Below are 19,750 nucleotides of genomic sequence, written 5' to 3'. Positions count from 1 at the left end.
GTCCCTGTCACACTGCTCTGCGCAATGCTTAATCCCTTCTCATGAAAGGCTGGGATGGAGATTAAATGACAATTAATTGTAACGTATTTGCTGTAGAAAAACATTCCCTTTAATGCAGGGCAAATGAAGTCACTTATTAATCTATATGTGTGTCCGACATTTGTTGCTGGTTGCTACATTCATAAATACAAGAATAAGCCCCATTGTGGTTTACAGTCTAAATTCCCTAACACACACACACACACACAGGCAGACAGACACACACACACACACACACACACACACACACAGGCAGACAGACACACAGACTAGGGTAAAATTTTTAGCAGCCAATTTTGGGGCAGGGACTGATGTGAGTGAGTTCTCTGTACAGCGCCGTGGAATTAGTGGCGCTATATAAATAAATGGTGATGATGAATAAGGTCATACAAAAAAAGTAGTTTAAAAAAGTGATATGTTTTATTTATTTTTTTAAATCGGAAGACAGAGAAGACTTAAAGCCTTAGAAGTGTATACTGATGTCCAATATAGACAGGTTTAATCTTTAAATTAATCTTTAATCTTTAAATGACTTTGCTATTTTATTGGCAAAAGTATTCAACTCAACTTAAATGCTAACAATTTATTAAAATAATTATTTTGCATAATCATTCAACCGAAAAAATTATTTTGATGAAGATTATAACGTGTCTTTATTTTAAATATTTAGCTTTTTACAAAATTGCTATTTTGCAAAATCACGTCCTTACAGTCTATACTTTATTCTTCCCTTAAGGTTATGTCCAGATGTTTGTTTTTTGAGGGTATTTTTTGTAGGAAAGCTCTTTAACTTGAATGTATTTAAAAAAGAAAAACATTAATTGATGCCTAATATGTTTTTTTGTTTTTGTTAGCAGGCCAGGCGCAGGCGTTGAAGCTGAGGGCTGCCTCGTTTTCTACACTCCTGGAAGAGACGTAAGGGGAAAATAGAGAAAAAAAATATCTGTCGTAGTCATTTATCAACTGCGACAAAACTTTAAATTCCCGTGTTCTGCAGTGAATGCAGCTAACTACACTGGACAATGACTCTCCCTCTACTATGCAACAGACTGAGGTTCCTGCAGTTTTGTCCGAGTGACGACAACTCTCACTCGTTGACTTTAATAGGTGACGTCTTACAGGACACATGGAGCACACGAAAAGTGGACTCAAGTGAAAAGAAAAAAACGCATGTTGCAAACAGCAAACATCAGACGAGCGCAAACAAAAACAACGTCAATTACTGCGCAACACGAATCTCATAATGTAGCCCTAGTCTAAATGGCCTTATAATAACTCTTATATTTATAAGTACATGTCAGTCTATAGTAAGAGACACCTTGTGGTATATTTGTTTGAAAAATGTGGAGGTGTGGCCTTTAGCAACCAATCAGATTCTCGCTGGCATTTTGTAGAATGTACGAAAATAAACAACAGCTAGAATCTGATTGGTTGCTATAGGCAACATCTCCACTTTTTCAAACCCACGGTTTAGTAAATGTACCCCCTTGCGTAAATATGCAGGACAGGTTATAAGCTGTATGTAAAGTGAGCAGCATATGGTGAGAACAATCTGACAGCCCCTAGCATAGGTGCGATCTGTCTAATATCATACTCACATCCCCAGCTCCTGACTCCAGCGCTCGTACCGCCTTCTGCACTCATATATATATCCGTAAAGCCTTATAGAGCAGATCCCAGGTGACCTCATCAAAGCTGTGACAGCTGATGTCAATTCTCATTGTATTATATTGTGTTTGTTTGTATCAACTATAATTATATATATATATATATATATATATATATATATATATATATATATATGTACACAATGGAGGAAGTGGGGGGTATACGGACTACTAGTGCCTTCATTGTAACACTATCAGATTATGTCAAGCCTCATTGTATTATATTGTTTTTGTTTGTATTAACTAATATTATATGTATGGAGGAAGTCAGGGAAGTACTGTGGCATGTCACACCACCACTTCTCCTACTGCCTTCATTGTAAAACTCACATTCCAGACATTTACAGTTTCCATACCGCCACTTCTAAATTTCCACTTCGACCACTGTTTATATCTAATGCCCCATCTGTAGTTGTTATTCACACCTCCCAGGGACTGAATGTGTGGCCCTAGAGGTAGGACTGGAGGAGACACGCCAGGAACCGTTGCTTAGTATCATAAGACTGGTAGGAGCTGAGGAGAAGCGTGTGGGGAGAATGACAGCCAGGGACCCAGGACTGAGGGGTGGGGGTCTCGGGATCCCCAGGCAAATTTAGGAGCAGATTGGTGGCCTGTTGCCACGAGAGGCCAAAGCACATCGTAACTGAGAGAATATGAGTGACATGGGACAGAATTACCTCAGAGCGTGGCTGCATATAAAGAGGGGAAGGGGTCCCCAAATTCAGAAAGCCACAAGAAGGGGAAGAAGTTCCCATAATAATAAAGAAGAGCCCCTGAGAGAAAAAAGGGGGCACCAAAATAAAGAAGGGGAATCACTGCCAAAGCAGTGTTAAACCAAAAAAATAGTGGCAGCATTGGGAATATAGAGTCCCCATGTCTAGAGAGAGGAGAGCATGTAAGAGACCCTATGGAGAGGGGAGAGCCTGTAAGATAACCAATGAAGAAAGGAGAACATGTAGGAGACCCAATGGAAAGAGGAGACTTTGTAAAAAGACCCCATAGAGAGGGAAGAGCAAGTAGAGAGACCTTATGCTGGAAGGAGAGCATATAAAGACCCTATGAAGACTGGAGAGCATGTAAGAGACCCTATGGAGAGGAGGGAGAAAGTAAGAGACCATATGGAGAGAGAAGAGCATGTAAGATACCCTATGGAGAGGGGAGAACATGTAAGAGACTCTATGGAGAGGGGAGAACATGTAAGAGACTCTATGGAGAGGGGAGAACATGTAAGAGACCCTTTGGAGAGGTGTGAGCATTTAAAAGACTGTATGGAGAGATGGGAGAGTATGTAAAGAGACCCTATGAAGAGAGGAGAGCATGTTAGAGACCATATGAAGAGGAGGGAGAATGTAAGAGACCCTATGGAGAGAGGAGAGCTTGGAAAGAGACTCCATGGAAGAGGGAGAGCATAGAAGAGATCCTATGGAGAGAGGAGAGTATGTAAGAAACCCTAAGGAGAGAGAAGAACATGTAAGCGAATCTATGGCAAGAGGAGATTGATAGAGACCCTGTGGAGAGGGGAGACCATGTAAGATACCCTATGGAGAGAGGAGAGCATATAGAGTCCTTATGGAGAGGGGAAAGCATGTAAGAGACCCTATGGAGAGGGGAGAACATGTAAGATACCCTATGGAGAGAGGAGAGCATATAGAGTCCTTATGGAGAGGGGAGAGCATGTAAGAGACTCTATGGAGAGGGGAGAACATGTAAGAGACCCTTTAGAGAGGTGTGAGCATTTAAAATACTGTATGGAGAGATGGGAGAGCATGTAAAGAGACCCTATGAAGAGAGGACAGCCTGTAAGAGACCCTATGGAAAGAGGAGAGCATGTTAGAGACCATATGAAGAGGAGGGAGAATGTAAGAGACCCTATGGAGAGAGGAGAGCTTGGAAAGAGACTCCATGGAAGAGGGAGAGCATAGAAGAGACCCTATGGAGAGAGGAGAGCTTGGAAAGAGACTCCATGGAAGAGGGAGAGCATAGAAGAGATCCTATGGAGAGAGGAGAGTATGTAAGAAACTCTAAGGAGAGAGAAGAACATGTAAGCGAATCTATGGCAAGGGGAGATTGATAGAGACCCTGTGGAGAGGGGAGACCATGTAAGAGACCATATGGGGAGGAGGGACAATGTAAGAGACCCTATGGAGAGAGGAGAGCATATAGAGTCCTTATGGAGAGGGAGAGCATATAAGATACCCTATGGAGAGGGGGAGCATGTAAGATACCCTATGGAGAGGGGGAGCATGTAAGATACCCTATGGAGAGGGGGAGCATGTAAGATACCCTATGGAGAGGGGAGAGCATGTAAGAGACTCTATGGAGAGGGGAGAACATGTAAGAGACCCTTTGGAGAGGTGTGAGCATATAAAAGACTGTATGGAGAGATGGGAGAGTATGTAAAGAGACCCTATGAAGAGAGGAGAGCCTGTAAGAGACCCTATGAAAAGAGGAGAGCATGTTAGAGACCATATGAAGAGAAGGGAGAATGTAAGAGACCCTATGGAGAGAGGAGAGCTTGGAAAGAGACTCCATGGAAGAGGGAGAGCATAGAAGAGATCCTATGGAGAGAGGAGAGTATGTAAGAAACCCTAAGGAGAGAGAAGAACATGTAAGCGAATCTATGGCAAGGGGAGATTGATAGAGACCCTGTGGAGAGGGGAGACCATGTAAGACACCAGAGGAGAGCATATAGAGTCCTTATGGAGAGGGGAAAGCATGTAAGAGACCCTATGGAGAGGGGAGAACATGTAAGAGACCCTTTGGAGAGGTGTGAGCATTTAAAAGACTGTATGGAGAGATGGGAGAGTATGTAAAGAGACCCTATGAAGAGAGGACAGCATGTAAGAGACCCTATGGAAAGAGGAGAGCATGTTAGAGACCATATGAAGAGAAGGGAGAATGTAAGAGACCCTATGGAGAGAGGAGAGCTTGGAAAGAGACTCCATGGAAGAGGGAGAGCATAGAAGAGATCCTATGGAGAGAGGAGAGTATGTAAGAAACCCTAAGGAGAGAGAAGAACATGTAAGCGAATCTATGGCAAGGGGAGATTGATAGAGACCCTGTGGAGAGGGGAGACCATGTAAGATACACTATGGAGATGGGGGAGCATGAAAGAGACCCTATGAAGAGCATGTTAAAGGACCCTACGGAGAAGGGATAGCATGTAATAGATACTATGGAGAGAGTAGAGCATGTAAGAGACCATATGGAGGGGGGAGGGAGCATGTAAGAGAACCTAAGGAGAGGGTGGAACATGTAAAAAGATCCTATGAAGGGAAAGGAGCTTGAAAAGAGACGTCATGGAGGAGGGAGAGCATAGAAGAGACCCTTTGGAGAGAGGAGAGCATGTAAGAGACCATATGGAAAGAGGAGAGCATGTAATGAGACCCCATGAGACCCCATGGAGCGGAAAAAGCATGTCATGTAACAGGTTGCATCATTTCGGAGTTATTTTGCAAAACATCTGCCTTCATTACCATTGTCCTCCTAAAAATGTGACAGCTAGCAATACACCTGTGCATCTGCTGGGTGACCTGGAACATGTGACCTGTTGGGTGGTCTGGAAACTTTGACACGTTTCTGCAGCCTTGCTGATTGACCTGGAACAAGTGACCTGCTGTGTGGTCTGGAAACTGTGACAGTTATTTGCAGCCTTGCTGGGTGACCTGAAACATGTGACCTGCTGGATGGTCTGAAAACTGTGACAGTTATTTGCAGCCACATATATCAGTGCATCTTGCAGGTTCCATGCCCAGCAATGTAACTTCGATGGAAGAACTTATACATATATTGTGTGTTATAGAAACTTTCTGTATATACATAGGCATATATATATATATATATATATATATATATATATATATATACATGATCCTCAGTAACTAAGAGGTACCTCTTTACCCTCTAACACTGTACCACAATGTCTATCTTGCAAGGATAAGTAATACCAGAACTACACACACAGTTCTATCACAGATACTTTAATTTATAAACACAGAGCACGAAAATACTTTTGGAAATCAGGCAAATACAGGTAACTATGCAGTCTCTGCCATTAGGTAGGGTCAACACAATTCTCTCCTTCTCTTTCTTAATTTGATCAAGCATTTAGCAACCAGTTAGAACAAAGCACTGTGACGGTCCCCTCAGGTTCCTCGTTATATCGCTCTCCTCAAACAACACTTGATTCCTGTAGACTGTTGTTGCTCCATAATAAAGGCAGCCTATACTTTACACTTTTGTTACATCCTCTCTCCTCTGTACGCGATCATGTAGTCACTTTGATAACACAGGTTCATCACCATGCGGATACATGGGCCTTTCACATACAGTAGATAGTAGAAAAACTATTTATGCAGCTCTTTACCAATATAACTCAGTCTGTGACCCCTACTTAACTCTCCCTGCACTTCACCCTTGTTACTATATCTCAGTCCAGCAAAAGGGCAGAATACAGAATATTCTTCAGGTCTCCCCACGTGTTCCCTACCTTACTAATAAAGAATGGCTGAGTCCAGTCACTCAAATGTGAAATAAACATGGATTAATAATCAGTATTGCTCCCAGCCTCTGGATCCCAAAATGGGTCCTCTCTGACGTCCAGTAATGCTTTATCCCTCTCTTCCCAGCTGTCCTCTGCTCTCCCCCAGACCTCTCAGACTTCCCTGGCTGAAATACAGGGGGTCTCTCTGTGCAGATCCTCCTCTCTGCTACCCCTGCAGCCTGGTCCTACCGGAACACACTCGCCTCTCCTTCCTTCTCCTCTTATTCCAACTGCTCTCCTCCTAGCCTCTCTAAATGCCGCTTATCAACTGCTCCTTCACCAGCTCCTCTTCCCCACTGCATGCTGGGAAATGCTGTTCTCTGCCTGCAGGGGAGGTATCTAATGCTCATGTGTGACCCGCTCGGGATGCCAGTGCTACAGATGTTTATGATTTCGATTGAAAGTGGAACATGACAATTTAATTATTGCCCTGAATACATCAATGAATTTTCTTTACTGTAAAAGCTAATTTTGGTCTCATTTACAGGTATGAGCAAAAATAAAAAAGGTGGAAATCTGCACAATGACAAAACCAAGTTGCACTGCAAGGAGATAGGGTCGAGAGACATTATTCTACTCTGTTGCTCTCCAATGTCTTCCTCAATGCCCGTTTTACCTCTCTGTTTCTCAGGCTGTAAATGATGGGGTTTGACATGGGGGTCATGATAGAGTACAATACAGCCACCACTTTGACGTCTTTGTCCATGGCATCGGTGAAGAACGGCCAGATGTAGCAGAGGGTCCCAGTAGTGAAATACAGAGTGACCACCGTGAAATGAGAGCCGCAAGTGGAGAAGGTCTTAAAGCGACCTCGGCTGGATCTAATCTTTGTAACCTCAGAGATGATCCGACCGTAGGTCACCAGAATAAAAGTCAGCGGTACCGTCCCGGTGATGACCACAATCATCAAAAACATGGCCTCCCCAAAAAGTTTATCAGAACAAGACAACTTAAGGAGAGGAGTAACGTCACAGAAGAAATGGTCCACTCGGTTGGGGCCACAGAAATCGAGATGGGAAATGGAAAAAGCTTGGACTACCGAGTTCCCAAGACCAAATGCCCAGCAAACTGTGACCATCTTGAACCTGACCGCTCTACTCATGATAAGCGTGTAGTTGAGTGGGAAGCAGATAGCCACGTATCTGTCATAGGCCATCACTGCTAGAAGGTAGCACTCGATCACCACAAAAAATTGGAAAAACAAGAGTTGGGTGATACATTCCGAGAAGAGGACGGACTTCTGGGCGGTCAACAGGATGAACAGGAGCCTGGGGACAGTTATAGAGGAAAGGATGATGTCAATGATGGAAAGGTTGGCCAAGAAGAAGTACATTGGTGTGTGTAGTCGCTGGTCAGAGGAAATCACAGTAAGAATCAGTATGTTACCAAGCACGGTGATAAGGTAGATGCAGAGGAAAACCAGGAAGAGGAGAAGCTGAGGTTCTGTTGATTCAGAAAATCCAACAACCAGGAACATCGACACGGATGACTTGTTTTCATTGTTAACCATTGGATCACTGTTGATCTGAGAGACCAAAAGAAGTGTTATGAGAATATTATCTCTCACAAAACATAAGTAGTTGAATTACAAAGACATTAATAATTATCATCTTGTAGAGGTATATCTATAATATTTCCCATACCATAACTGGAGGTTGTGTTCTTTGTACTTTTCCATTTTAAGCTCAGAAACTGCTTGTTTTGTTCTTCAGTAGTCTTATAGATAATATGATTTGTATAGAAAAATAAGATATCTTCCAGTTTTGCAGATTTGCCTTCAATATGTTTATTTAAAGCAATTTCCTGAATTGTTGCTATTTATTTCTTAGGCTGTTAGAAATTCAGATGATTATTGGGGCAGCACGGTGGTTTAGTGGTTAGCACTTCTGCCTCACATCGCTGGGGTCATGAGTTCAATTCCCACCCATGGCCTTATCTGTGAGGAGTTTGTATGTTCTCCCCGTGTCTGCATGGGTTTCCTCCGGGTGCTCCGGTTTCCTCCCACACTCCAAAAATATACTGGTAGGTTAATTGTCTGCTAACAATTTGACACTAGTCTGTATTTCTGTGTGTGTGTTAGGGAATTTAGACTGTAAGCTCCAATGGGGCAGGGACTGATGTGAGTGAGTTCTATGTACAGCGCTGCGGAATTAGTGGTGCTATATAAATAAATGACGATGATGATGATGTTTATCTGTTTTCAATTAGGCTGAATGCTGCCTCGGATATAATCTCTGATAGTCTATAATGTATGTTAGGCTGGGTACACACTACAGAAAATTTCTCCCAATGCGATATCCTTAACGATTTTATCAACGACTGAAAGCAGCCGGTTCCTGTGTACACACTGTGCACGCTTTACAAGATTTACCCTCAGATCTGTGCTCTTCATTCGTCATAACCATCGACTGAAAAGATCCTGACTCTGCACACTCCATAGAGATCTATGGACACTGCCGGTCCTGAGTGCAGACACACTGCATAGAGATCTATGGACACTGCCGGTCCTGAGTGCAGACACACTGCATAGAGATCTATGGACACTGCCGGTCCTGAGTGCAGACACTGCAGGATCGGAACGACATCTCTCCATCATCGAACAAGATTTTTAGTCCGTTTATAAAATCAAATGAAACGATGCGATGAGCTTTGGAACGATAATCGTTCATCGTTGGAGCGTACACAACTGATGCGATATTGGCGCGAACGGTTGTTTATCGTGTGATTGCCCCGATAATCGGCTGAAAACCCTGCAGTGTGCACCCAGCCTAAGTTTTATGCAACACAAAAACATTCACTGAACCTTTTCATCAATGCGACAGGGGAACAGTAGGTCATTCTTTAAAAAATTACAATAACGTCACGTCACTGTTATTGTAATGTTCTTTACAGAAGCCGGAACTGTGATGGACCTCAAAAATGCAGAGACTTACATTGCTGCTATTAAGGCGACAATGTGAGGACCTGGTCCTGCAAAATGTTTTTATTTACTAAGGCTTAGACCAGGCCTGTCCAACCTGCGGCCCTCCAGATGTTGTGAAACTACAAGTCCCAGCATGCCCTTCCAGCTATCAACAGGTTGTCTACTAGCAAAGCATGCTGGGGCTTGAAGTTTCACAACACCTGGAGGGCCGCAGGTTGGACAGGCCTGGCTTAGACATTGTCCAGACAATAGCAGCAATGTAACTTTTGGCAATAAAAGTGACGTCCATCACAGTGCCGAGTTCTTCTGCTGTCGGCTTTTATATCAAGGTTGCTGCTAATGGTCTCTGTACATTTTTCAGCCATATTTTCTACGTGTCTACATTAGAGCAATCAGCATTTTTATGTCGCCTTAAGTATAGTCGGTATTTTCGTAGTCGCAATAGCGACTACCACCCGGCGTGAGAGCCTGTGTATAGTTTATTACTGTAAGTAGGATGACAAGATTTTACCCACAATGCTCCATTATTTACTGACAGGTGAAATTGTATGTTGTTTTTTTTTTGTATTGCCTGTCAGTAAATTTATGAAAGGTTAGCATATATGCTAGCTAATATGTTAGCCTTTATTGTGTGAGGAATTGATGAATTTATACATGTCGTATATGTTTTTTTTTTTTTTTGTGCATCAAATATTCTTAGAGAAACATATTTTACAGTAAAAAAAATATTACATTTTAAGTACACTAAAATACATTGAAAACCTTAATAATAAATATGGGACCACACACCCTGCCGTGTCTGGTAAAAGTCCCGAAATCGCTGCAGATTTTGCAACGTGTATGTCTGACATCTAGTTACGTACCTTCTATCGTCCTAATGAAATATGAGGTTAAGGGCCTTGCACAAAAGATAGAGATATCGCTGTTCAAGTGATTAAAGTCCTTTTTTCTCTGGTTTAATGATAACTGGGGGAACTGTGTTCAGATCATGTTATTCACGTAGCAAACTGTTAGCAACCAGCTACGGTAGAACTAATAGTCCCAGCATGACCTTTCAGCCTCTAGAGACACCAGACAGGAGAGTGTTAAATCTTTATTTAAACGTCCACTTAAAAAGATAATTGTAGTAGGCTACCATTGATGCAAAGAAATAAATTACTTTTATCCATACTTGCCCACAACTATTTGCAATTTAAGAGGCTGGGAGAACAGCAGATATCAATCCCAATCCCCTAGTAATAAATAGCCTCAAAACTTGCAAATCTGCAGTCTAATAGGTCTCTAAATAAATTACAAGCATTTCAAATGTAATGTTAGGTGTGTTACACTACTTCTCCTGAAATAATAAGGTCATACATATTACCCGTGGGGGAGGGGGGGGGGTGGAATACTTTCACAAAAAAAACCCCAAAAAATAGTTTAAAACATGATATATTTATTTTTTTTCAATCCGCAAGATAAAGTGCACTTAGAGCCTTCAAAGTTTGATTTCCATTATAGACAGGTTTAATCGTAAATTACTTTGCTATTTTTTATTTGCAAAAGTTTTCACATCTCTCCCCAGATAAAAACAGTCAACTATTTAAATGTAAACAACTTAGTAGAACAATTATTTGCATATATCATTTATCAAAATAATTATTTTGATGAAGATTATAACGTATCTTTGTTTTACATATTTATTTAACAATTTTATAAAATTGTTATTTTGCAAAATCACGTCCTTACAGTCTCTACTTTATTCTTACCTTAAGGTTATTTCCAGATATTTGTTTTTTGAGGGTTTTTTTTCTAGGAAAGCTCTTTAACTTGAATGTATTTAAAAAAGAAAAACATTAATTGACGTCTAATATGTTTTTTTTGTTTTTGTTAGCAGGCCAGGCGCAGGCGTTGAAGCTGAGGGCTGCCTCGTTTTCTACACTCCTGGACGAAACGTGAGGAGAAAATAGAGAAAAAATATATATGTCGTAGTCATTTATCAACCGCCACAAAACTTTAAATTCCCGTGTTCTGCAGTGAATGCAGCTAACTACACTGGACAATGACTCTCACTCTACTATGCAACAGACTGAGGTTGCTGCAGCTTTGTTGGAGTGATGACAACTCTCACTCGTTGACTTTAATAGGTGACGTCTTACAGGACACACGGAGCACACGAAACGTGGACTCAAGTGAAAAGAAAAAAACGCATGTTGCAAACAGCAAACATCAGACAAAGGCAAACAAAAATAGATGTCAAATATTGCACAATAAATGTCATAATGTAGCCCTAGCCTAAATAACCTTATAATAACTCTTATATTTATATTCAGTCTTTGGGACTCTTTCGGCAAAGTACATGTCAATCTCTAGTAAAATACACCTGGGGGTAAATGTATCAAGCTGAGAGTTTTCCGGCGGGTTTGAAAAGTGGAGATGTTGCCTATAGCAACCAATCAGATTCTAGCTGTCATTTTGCAGAATGTACTAAATAAATGATAGTTAGAATCTGATTGATTTTTCAAACCCGCTGGAAAACTCTCAGCTTGATACATTTACCCCCCTGGTGTAAATAAGGAACAGGACAGGTTATAAGCTCTATGTAAAGTGAGCAGCATATGGTGAGAACAATCTGACAGCCCCTAGCATAGGTGCGATCTGTCTAATATCATACTCACAGCTCCTGCTCCTGACTCCAGCGGTCGTAGCGCCCTCTGCACTCATATAAATATCCGTAAAACCCTGTAGAGCAGATCCCAGGTGGCCTCATCAATGCGGAGACAGATTATGTCAAGCCTCATTGTATTATATTGTTTTTGTTTGTATTAACTAATATTATATGTATGGTGGAAGTCAGGGAAGTACTGTGGCATGTCACACCACCACTTCTCCTACTGCCTTCATTGCAAAACTCACATTCCAGACATTTACATTTTCCATACCGCCACTTCTAAATTTCCACTTCGACCACTGTATATATCTAAGGCCCCGTCTGGAGTTGTTATTCACACCTCCCAGTGACTGAATGTGTGGCCCTAGAAGTAGGACTGGAGGAGACACGCCAGGAACTGTTGATTATCATCATCATCAACAACATTTATTTATATAGCGCCAGCAAATTCCGTAGCGCTTTACAATTGGGAACAAGCATTAATAAGACAATACTGGGTAATACATACAGACAGAGAGGTAAGAGAACCCTGTTCGCAAGCTTACAGTCTATGGGACAATGGGAGTTTGAAACACAAGGGCACGTGCTACATCATATTGTACAATGGACCAGCTAGAATGCAAAGGTTACAAAGTATTTAGTGGGCTGTGTGTGTGGCAATGTTGGTCAGAGGGTTGTTGCCTTGTTTTAGCTGTGTAGAGGGTGGTAATAGGGTAACCTATAAAGATTAAGATGCTCATTGAGGAATATTATAAGCTTGTCTGAAGAGGTGGGTTTTCAGAGAACGATTGAAGGTTTGAAGACTAGAGGAAAGTCTTACTGTGCGAGGGAGGGATTTCCACAAAGTGGGTGCAGCCCGAAAAAACTCCTGTAATCGAGAATGAGAGGATGTGATGAGAGTGGAAGAGAGACGCAGAGCTTGTGCCGAACGGAGGTGTCAAGTTGGAAGATATTTTGAGACAAGTGAGGAGATGTATGTTGGTGCAATTTTGCTGCTGACCTTGTATGTTAGTAGAAGAATTTTACATTGAACTTGTTGAAAAACAAGCAGCCAATGTAGAGACTGACAAAGAGGCTCAGCAGAGGAAGAACGGTTTGCAAGGAAAATCAATCTATCCGCTGCGTGCATAATAGATTGTAGGGGTTCAAGTCTGACTTTGGGAAGACCAGTAAGGAGGGAATTGCAATAGTCAATGTGGGAGATGATAAGTGCATGAATGAAGGTTTTTACATTGTCTTATGTGAGATATGTGCGTATTCTGGAAATGTTCTTTAGATGTATGTAACATGATTTAGATATAGAGTCGATGTGGGGAACAAAGGTTAGTTCTGAGACAAGGATTACACCTAGGCAGCGAGCTTGTGTGGTGGGAATAATGGTCCTGTTATCAACAGAAGTAGAAATGTCAGGGAGGAAGCTTCTGGTTTTGGGTGAGAATATTATTTATTCAGTTTTTGAAAGATTGAGTTAGCAACATAAGACTGGTATGAGCTGAGGAGAAGCGTGTGGGGAGAATGACAGCCAGGGACCAGGATGGAAGGGTGGGGGCCTGTGATCCCCAGGAAAATTTCAGAGCGGGTCCATGGACTGCTGCCACGAGGGGCCAAAGTACACCGTAACTGAGAGAATATGAGGGACATGGGAAAGATTTGAGGGAGAAATTACCTCAGAGCGGGGCTGCATATATACAGGGGAAGGGGTCCCCAAATTAAGAAAGTCACAAGAAGAGAAAGGGGTCTCCATAATAATAAAGAGATCCTATGGAGAGAGGAGAGCCTGTAAGAGAACCTATGGAGAGCTGAGAGCATAAAGAGACCCTACGGAGGGAGGTGAGCATGGAAAGAAACCCTATGGAGAAGGAAGAGCACTTAAGAGAACCTATGGATGGAGGGAGCCTATAATAGACCCTATGGAATGGGGGAGAGTATGTACAGAGATCCTATGGAGAGAGGGGAGCCTGTAGGAGACCCTATGGAGAGAGGAGAGCCTGTAAGAGACTCTATGGAGGGGGGAGAGCATGTAAATAGATCCTATGGAGAGAGGGGAGCCTGTAGGGGACCCTATGGAGAGAGGAGAGCCTGTAAGATACTCTATGGAGGGGAGAGAGCATGTAAAGAGATCCTATGGAGAGAGGAGAGCTTGTAAGAGACTCTGTGGAGATGGGAGAGCATGTAAAGAGATCCTATGAAGTAAGGAAAGCCTGTAAGAGACTCTATGGAGATGGGAGAGCATGTAAAGAGATCCTATGGAGAGAGGAGATCATGTAAAGAGATCCTATGGAGAGAGGGGAGCTTGTAAGAGACCCTATGGAGAAAGGAGAGCCTATAAGAGACCCTATGGAGAGGGGAGAGCCTGTAAGAGACTCTATGGAGAGAGGAGAGCATGTAAGAGAACCTATGGAGAACTGAGAGCATATAGAGACCCTATGGAGGGAAGTGAGCATGGAAAGAACCCCTATGGAGAAGGTAGAGCATTTAAGAGACCCTATGGAGAGAGGGGAGCCTATAATAGACTCTATGGAGAGAGGAGAGCATGTAAATAGATCCTATGGAGAGATAAGAGCCTGTAAGAGACCCTATGGAGAGAGGAGAGAATGTAAGAGCACCTATGGAGATCTGAGAGCATAAAGAGACCCTATGGAGGGAGGTTAGCATGGAAAGAAACCCTATGGAGAAAGGAAAGCCTGTAAGAGACCCTATGGAGAGGGGAGAGCCTGTAAGAGACTCTATGGAGATAATAGACCCTATGGAAAGGGGGAGAGCATGTACAGATACCCTATGGAGAGAGGGGAGCCTGTAAGAGTCCCTATGGAGAGAGGAGAGCTTGTAAGCGACCCTGTGGAGATGGGAGAGCATGTAAAGAGATCCTATGGAGAGAGGAGTTCATGTAAAGAGATCCTATGGAGAGAAGAGAGCTTGCAAGAGACCCTATGGAGAAAGGAGAGCCTGTAAGAGACCCTATGGAGAGGGGAGAGCCTGTAAGAGACTCTATGGAGAGAGGAGAGCATGTAAGAGAACCTATGGAGAGCTGAGAGTATAAAGAGACCCTATGGAGGGAGGTGAGCATGGAAAGAAACCCTATGGAGAAAAGAGAGCACTTAAGAGAACCTATGGATGGAGGGGAGCCTATAATAGACCCTATGGAATGGGGGAGAGCATGTACAGAGATCCTATGGAGAGAGGGGAGCCTGTAGGAGACCCTATGGAGAGATTAGAGCCTGTAAGATACTCTATGGAGGGGAGAGAGCATGTAAAGAGATCCTATGGAGAGAGGAGAGCTTGTAAGAGACTCTGTGGAGATGGGAGAGCATGTAAAGAGATCCTATGGAGAGAGGAGATCATGTAAATAGATCCTATGGAGAGAGGGGAGCCTGTAAGAGACTCTATGGAGATGGAAGAGCATGTAAAGAGATCCTATGGAGAGAGGAGATCATGTAAAGAGATCCTATGGAGAGAGGGGAGCTTGTAAGAGACCCTATGGAGAAAGGAGAGCCTATAAGAGACCCTATGGAGAGGGGAGAGCCTGTAAGAGACTCTATGGAGAGAGGAGAGCATGTAAGAGAACCTATGGAGAGCTGAGAGCATAAAGAGACCCTATGGAGGGAAGTGAGCATGGAAAGAACCCCTATGGAGAAGGGAGAGCATTTAAGAGACCCTATGGAGAGAGGGGAGCCTATAATAGACTCTATGGAGAGAGGAGAGCATGTAAATAGATCCTATGGAGAGATAAGAGCCTGTCAGAGACCCTATGGAGAGGGGAGAGCCTGTAAGAGCACCCATGGAGATCTGAGAGCATAAAGAGACCCTATGGAGGGAGGTTAGCATGGAAAGAAACCCTATGGAGAAGGGAGAGCACTTAAGAGAACCTAAGGATGGAGGGGAGCCTATAATAGACCCTATGGAAAGGGGGAGAGCATTTACAGATACCCTATGGAGAGAGGTGAGCCTGTAAGACACCCTTTGAGAGAGGACAGCATGTAAGAGACCCCATAGGAGAGATTAGAGCTTGTAGGAGGCCCTATGGAGAGAGGAGAGCCTGTAAGAGTCCCTATGGAGAGAGGAGAGCTTGTAAGCGACCCTGTGGAGATGGGAGAGCATGTAAAGAGATCCTATGGAGAGAGGAGATCATGTAAAGAGATCCTATGGAGAGAAGAGAGCTTGCAAGAGACCCTATGGAGAAAAGAGAGCCTGTAAGAGACCCTATGGAGAGGTGAGAGCCTGTAAGAGACTCTATGGAGAGAGGAGAGCATGGAAAGAAACCATATGGAGAAAAGAGAGCACTTAAGAGAACCTATGGATGGAGGGGAGCCTATAATAGACCCTATGGAATGGGGGAGAGCATGTACAGAGATCCTATGGAGAGAGGGGAGCCTGTAGGAGACCCTATGGAGAGATTAGAGCCTGTAAGATACTCTATGGAGGGGAGAGAGCATGTAAAGAGATCCTATGGAGAGAGGAGAGCTTGTAAGAGACTCTGTGGAGATGGGAGAGCATGTAAAGAGATCCTATGGAGAGAGGAGATCATGTAAATAGATCCTATGGAGAGAGGGGAGCCTGTAAGACACCCTTTGAGAGATGAGAGCATGTAAGAGACCCTATGGAGAAAGGAGAGCTTGTAGGAGACACTATGGAGAGAGAAAAGCCAGTAAGAGGCACTATGGAGAGGGGAGAGCATTTTAGAGACTCTATGGAGAGAGGAGAGCATGTAAATAGATCCTATGGAGAGATAAGAGCCTGTAAGAGACCCTATGGAGAGAGGAGAGAATGTAAGAGCACCTATGGAGATCTGAGAGCATAAAGAGACCCTATGGAGGGAGGTTAGCATGGAAAGAAACCCTATGGAGAAAGGAAAGCCTGTAAGAGACCCTATGGAGAGGGGAGAGCCTGTAAGAGACTCTATGGAGATAATAGACCCTATGGAAAGGGGGAGAGCATGTACAGATACCCTATGGAGAGAGGGGAGCCTGTAAGAGTCCCTATGGAGAGAGGAGAGCTTGTAAGCGACCCTGTGGAGATGGGAGAGCATGTAAAGAGATCCTATGGAGAGAGGAGTTCATGTAAAGAGATCCTATGGAGAGAAGAGAGCTTGCAAGAGACCCTATGGAGAAAGGAGAGCCTGTAAGAGACCCTATGGAGAGGGGAGAGCCTGTAAGAGACTCTATGGAGAGAGGAGAGCATGTAAGAGAACCTATGGAGAGCTGAGAGTATAAAGAGACCCTATGGAGGGAGGTGAGCATGGAAAGAAACCCTATGGAGAAAAGAGAGCACTTAAGAGAACCTATGGATGGAGGGGAGCCTATAATAGACCCTATGGAATGGGGGAGAGCATGTACAGAGATCCTATGGAGAGAGGGGAGCCTGTAGGAGACCCTATGGAGAGATTAGAGCCTGTAAGATACTCTATGGAGGGGAGAGAGCATGTAAAGAGATCCTATGGAGAGAGGAGAGCTTGTAAGAGACTCTGTGGAGATGGGAGAGCATGTAAAGAGATCCTATGGAGAGAGGAGATCATGTAAATAGATCCTATGGAGAGAGGGGAGCCTGTAAGAGACTCTATGGAGATGGAAGAGCATGTAAAGAGATCCTATGGAGAGAGGAGATCATGTAAAGAGATCCTATGGAGAGAGGGGAGCTTGTAAGAGACCCTATGGAGAAAGGAGAGCCTATAAGAGACCCTATGGAGAGGGGAGAGCCTGTAAGAGACTCTATGGAGAGAGGAGAGCATGTAAGAGAACCTATGGAGAGCTGAGAGCATATAGAGACCCTATGGAGGGAAGTGAGCATGGAAAGAACCCCTATGGAGAAGGGAGAGCATTTAAGAGACCCTATGGAGAGAGGGGAGCCTATAATAGACTCTATGGAGAGAGGAGAGCATGTAAATAGATCCTATGGAGAGATAAGAGCCTGTCAGAGACCCTATGGAGAGGGGAGAGCCTGTAAGAGCACCCATGGAGATCTGAGAGCATAAAGAGACCCTATGGAGGGAGGTTAGCATGGAAAGAAACCCTATGGAGAAGGGAGAGCACTTAAGAGAACCTAAGGATGGAGGGGAGCCTATAATAGACCCTATGGAAAGGGGGAGAGCATTTACAGATACCCTATGGAGAGAGGTGAGCCTGTAAGACACCCTTTGAGAGAGGACAGCATGTAAGAGACCCCATAGGAGAGATTAGAGCTTGTAGGAGGCCCTATGGAGAGAGGAGAGCCTGTAAGAGTCCCTATGGAGAGAGGAGAGCTTGTAAGCGACCCTGTGGAGATGGGAGAGCATGTAAAGAGATCCTATGGAGAGAGGAGATCATGTAAAGAGATCCTATGGAGAGAAGAGAGCTTGCAAGAGACCCTATGGAGAAAAGAGAGCCTGTAAGAGACCCTATGGAGAGGTGAGAGCCTGTAAGAGACTCTATGGAGAGAGGAGAGCATGGAAAGAAACCATATGGAGAAAAGAGAGCACTTAAGAGAACCTATGGATGGAGGGGAGCCTATAATAGACCCTATGGAATGGGGGAGAGCATGTACAGAGATCCTATGGAGAGAGGGGAGCCTGTAGGAGACCCTATGGAGAGATAAGAGCCTGTAAGATACTCTATGGAGAGAGGAGAGCTTGTAAGAGACTCTGTGGAGATGGGAGAGCATGTAAAGAGATCCTATGGAGAGAGGAGATCATGTAAATAGATCCTATGGAGAGAGGGGAGCCTGTAAGACACCCTTTGAGAGATGAGAGCATGTAAGAGACCCTATGGAGAAAGGAGAGCTTGTAGGAGACACTATGGAGAGAGAAAAGCCAGTAAGAGGCACTATGGAGAGGGGAGAGCATTTTAGAGACCATATGGAGAGGGGAGAGCATTTTAGAGACCCTATGGAGAGAGGGGAGCCTATAATAGACCCTATGGAGAGAGTAGAGCATGTAAGAGAACAAATTGGGCGCAAGTATCTAAGGGGCGTGTCTATTGTCAGGCAGAAGCACCTTGAACTCAGAATACGGTGGACATACGCTCTTTCTTGAGACTTTTTCAATGGCAAATTATGCTTGTTCTTATTTTTAGCATCCACGCACTGAGTACCGACCACCCAATAGATGTAAATTGAACACACCCCTCTTCATCACTCGTGGACAATATGGAAAAGGGGATGTGATTAATAATTTAACGAGTGTACCTGTCGCTGTAACTTTATCACTTTATCTGTGATACTCCAACAGGTGGTGGAAGTGGTGGGGGATTCGGGGGTATGTCATACTGCCACTTATCCTACTACCTTCATAGTAACACTATCACATTCCAGTCACTTACATTATATATATATTCATATATATATATATATATATATATATATATATATATATATATATATATAAAAATAAATAAATATATATATATATATATATATATATATATATATATATATATATATTGGTTAAAGTGGGGGTATACGGGGTAAGCCACACTGCCACTTCTACTGCCTTCATTGTGATACTATTATCACATTCCAGTCACTTACATTTTCCATAATGGCATATATATATATATATATATATATATATATATATATGTATATATATATATACACATATATATAATTTGTGAATACTATAAGATAAAAAATATAGTTCACAAGCCGATCTGCCTCATCCCGAATACAGGTACAAAATACTTTCAGCCTGTATGAGGTTAATTTAGATAACACTGCATATCTCAGTGTTTCCCATACCCAGTCCTCAGAGAGCCCTAACAGTGCAGGTTTTCCAGCTGACAACTGATATAATTACACCACCTGTGGATCTGTTACAATGTATCAGCCAGTAATGACTACACCTGTGCTCCAGCCAGGAGAGATGAAAAACCTGCACTGTAAGGACTCTCTGAGGAACGGGTTTAGGAAACACTGAGCTATATCTGCTTTTATTGTTCTCATCTCTCTTATGTGTCCAG

At 43.2% G+C, this 19,750-nt stretch overlaps 1 protein-coding gene across 1 annotated transcript; it reads right to left on the bottom strand.

The window, feature by feature from the left end:
* Positions 1-6,817: 6,817 nt before the first annotated feature.
* Positions 6,818-7,759, bottom strand: LOC142101899 (olfactory receptor 1J2-like). The gene has a single exon (XM_075186329.1). The coding sequence runs from the start codon at positions 7,757-7,759 to the stop codon at positions 6,818-6,820; it is 942 nt and encodes a 313-aa protein (XP_075042430.1).
* Positions 7,760-19,750: the final 11,991 nt, after the last annotated feature.

This window comes from Mixophyes fleayi, chromosome 9 (genome assembly GCF_038048845.1).
Source record: "Mixophyes fleayi isolate aMixFle1 chromosome 9, aMixFle1.hap1, whole genome shotgun sequence".
NCBI classification, from domain to species: domain Eukaryota; kingdom Metazoa; phylum Chordata; class Amphibia; order Anura; family Limnodynastidae; genus Mixophyes; species Mixophyes fleayi.
Note: the sequence above shows the minus strand (reverse complement) of the source record. Positions and strands in the feature narration are given on the sequence as shown.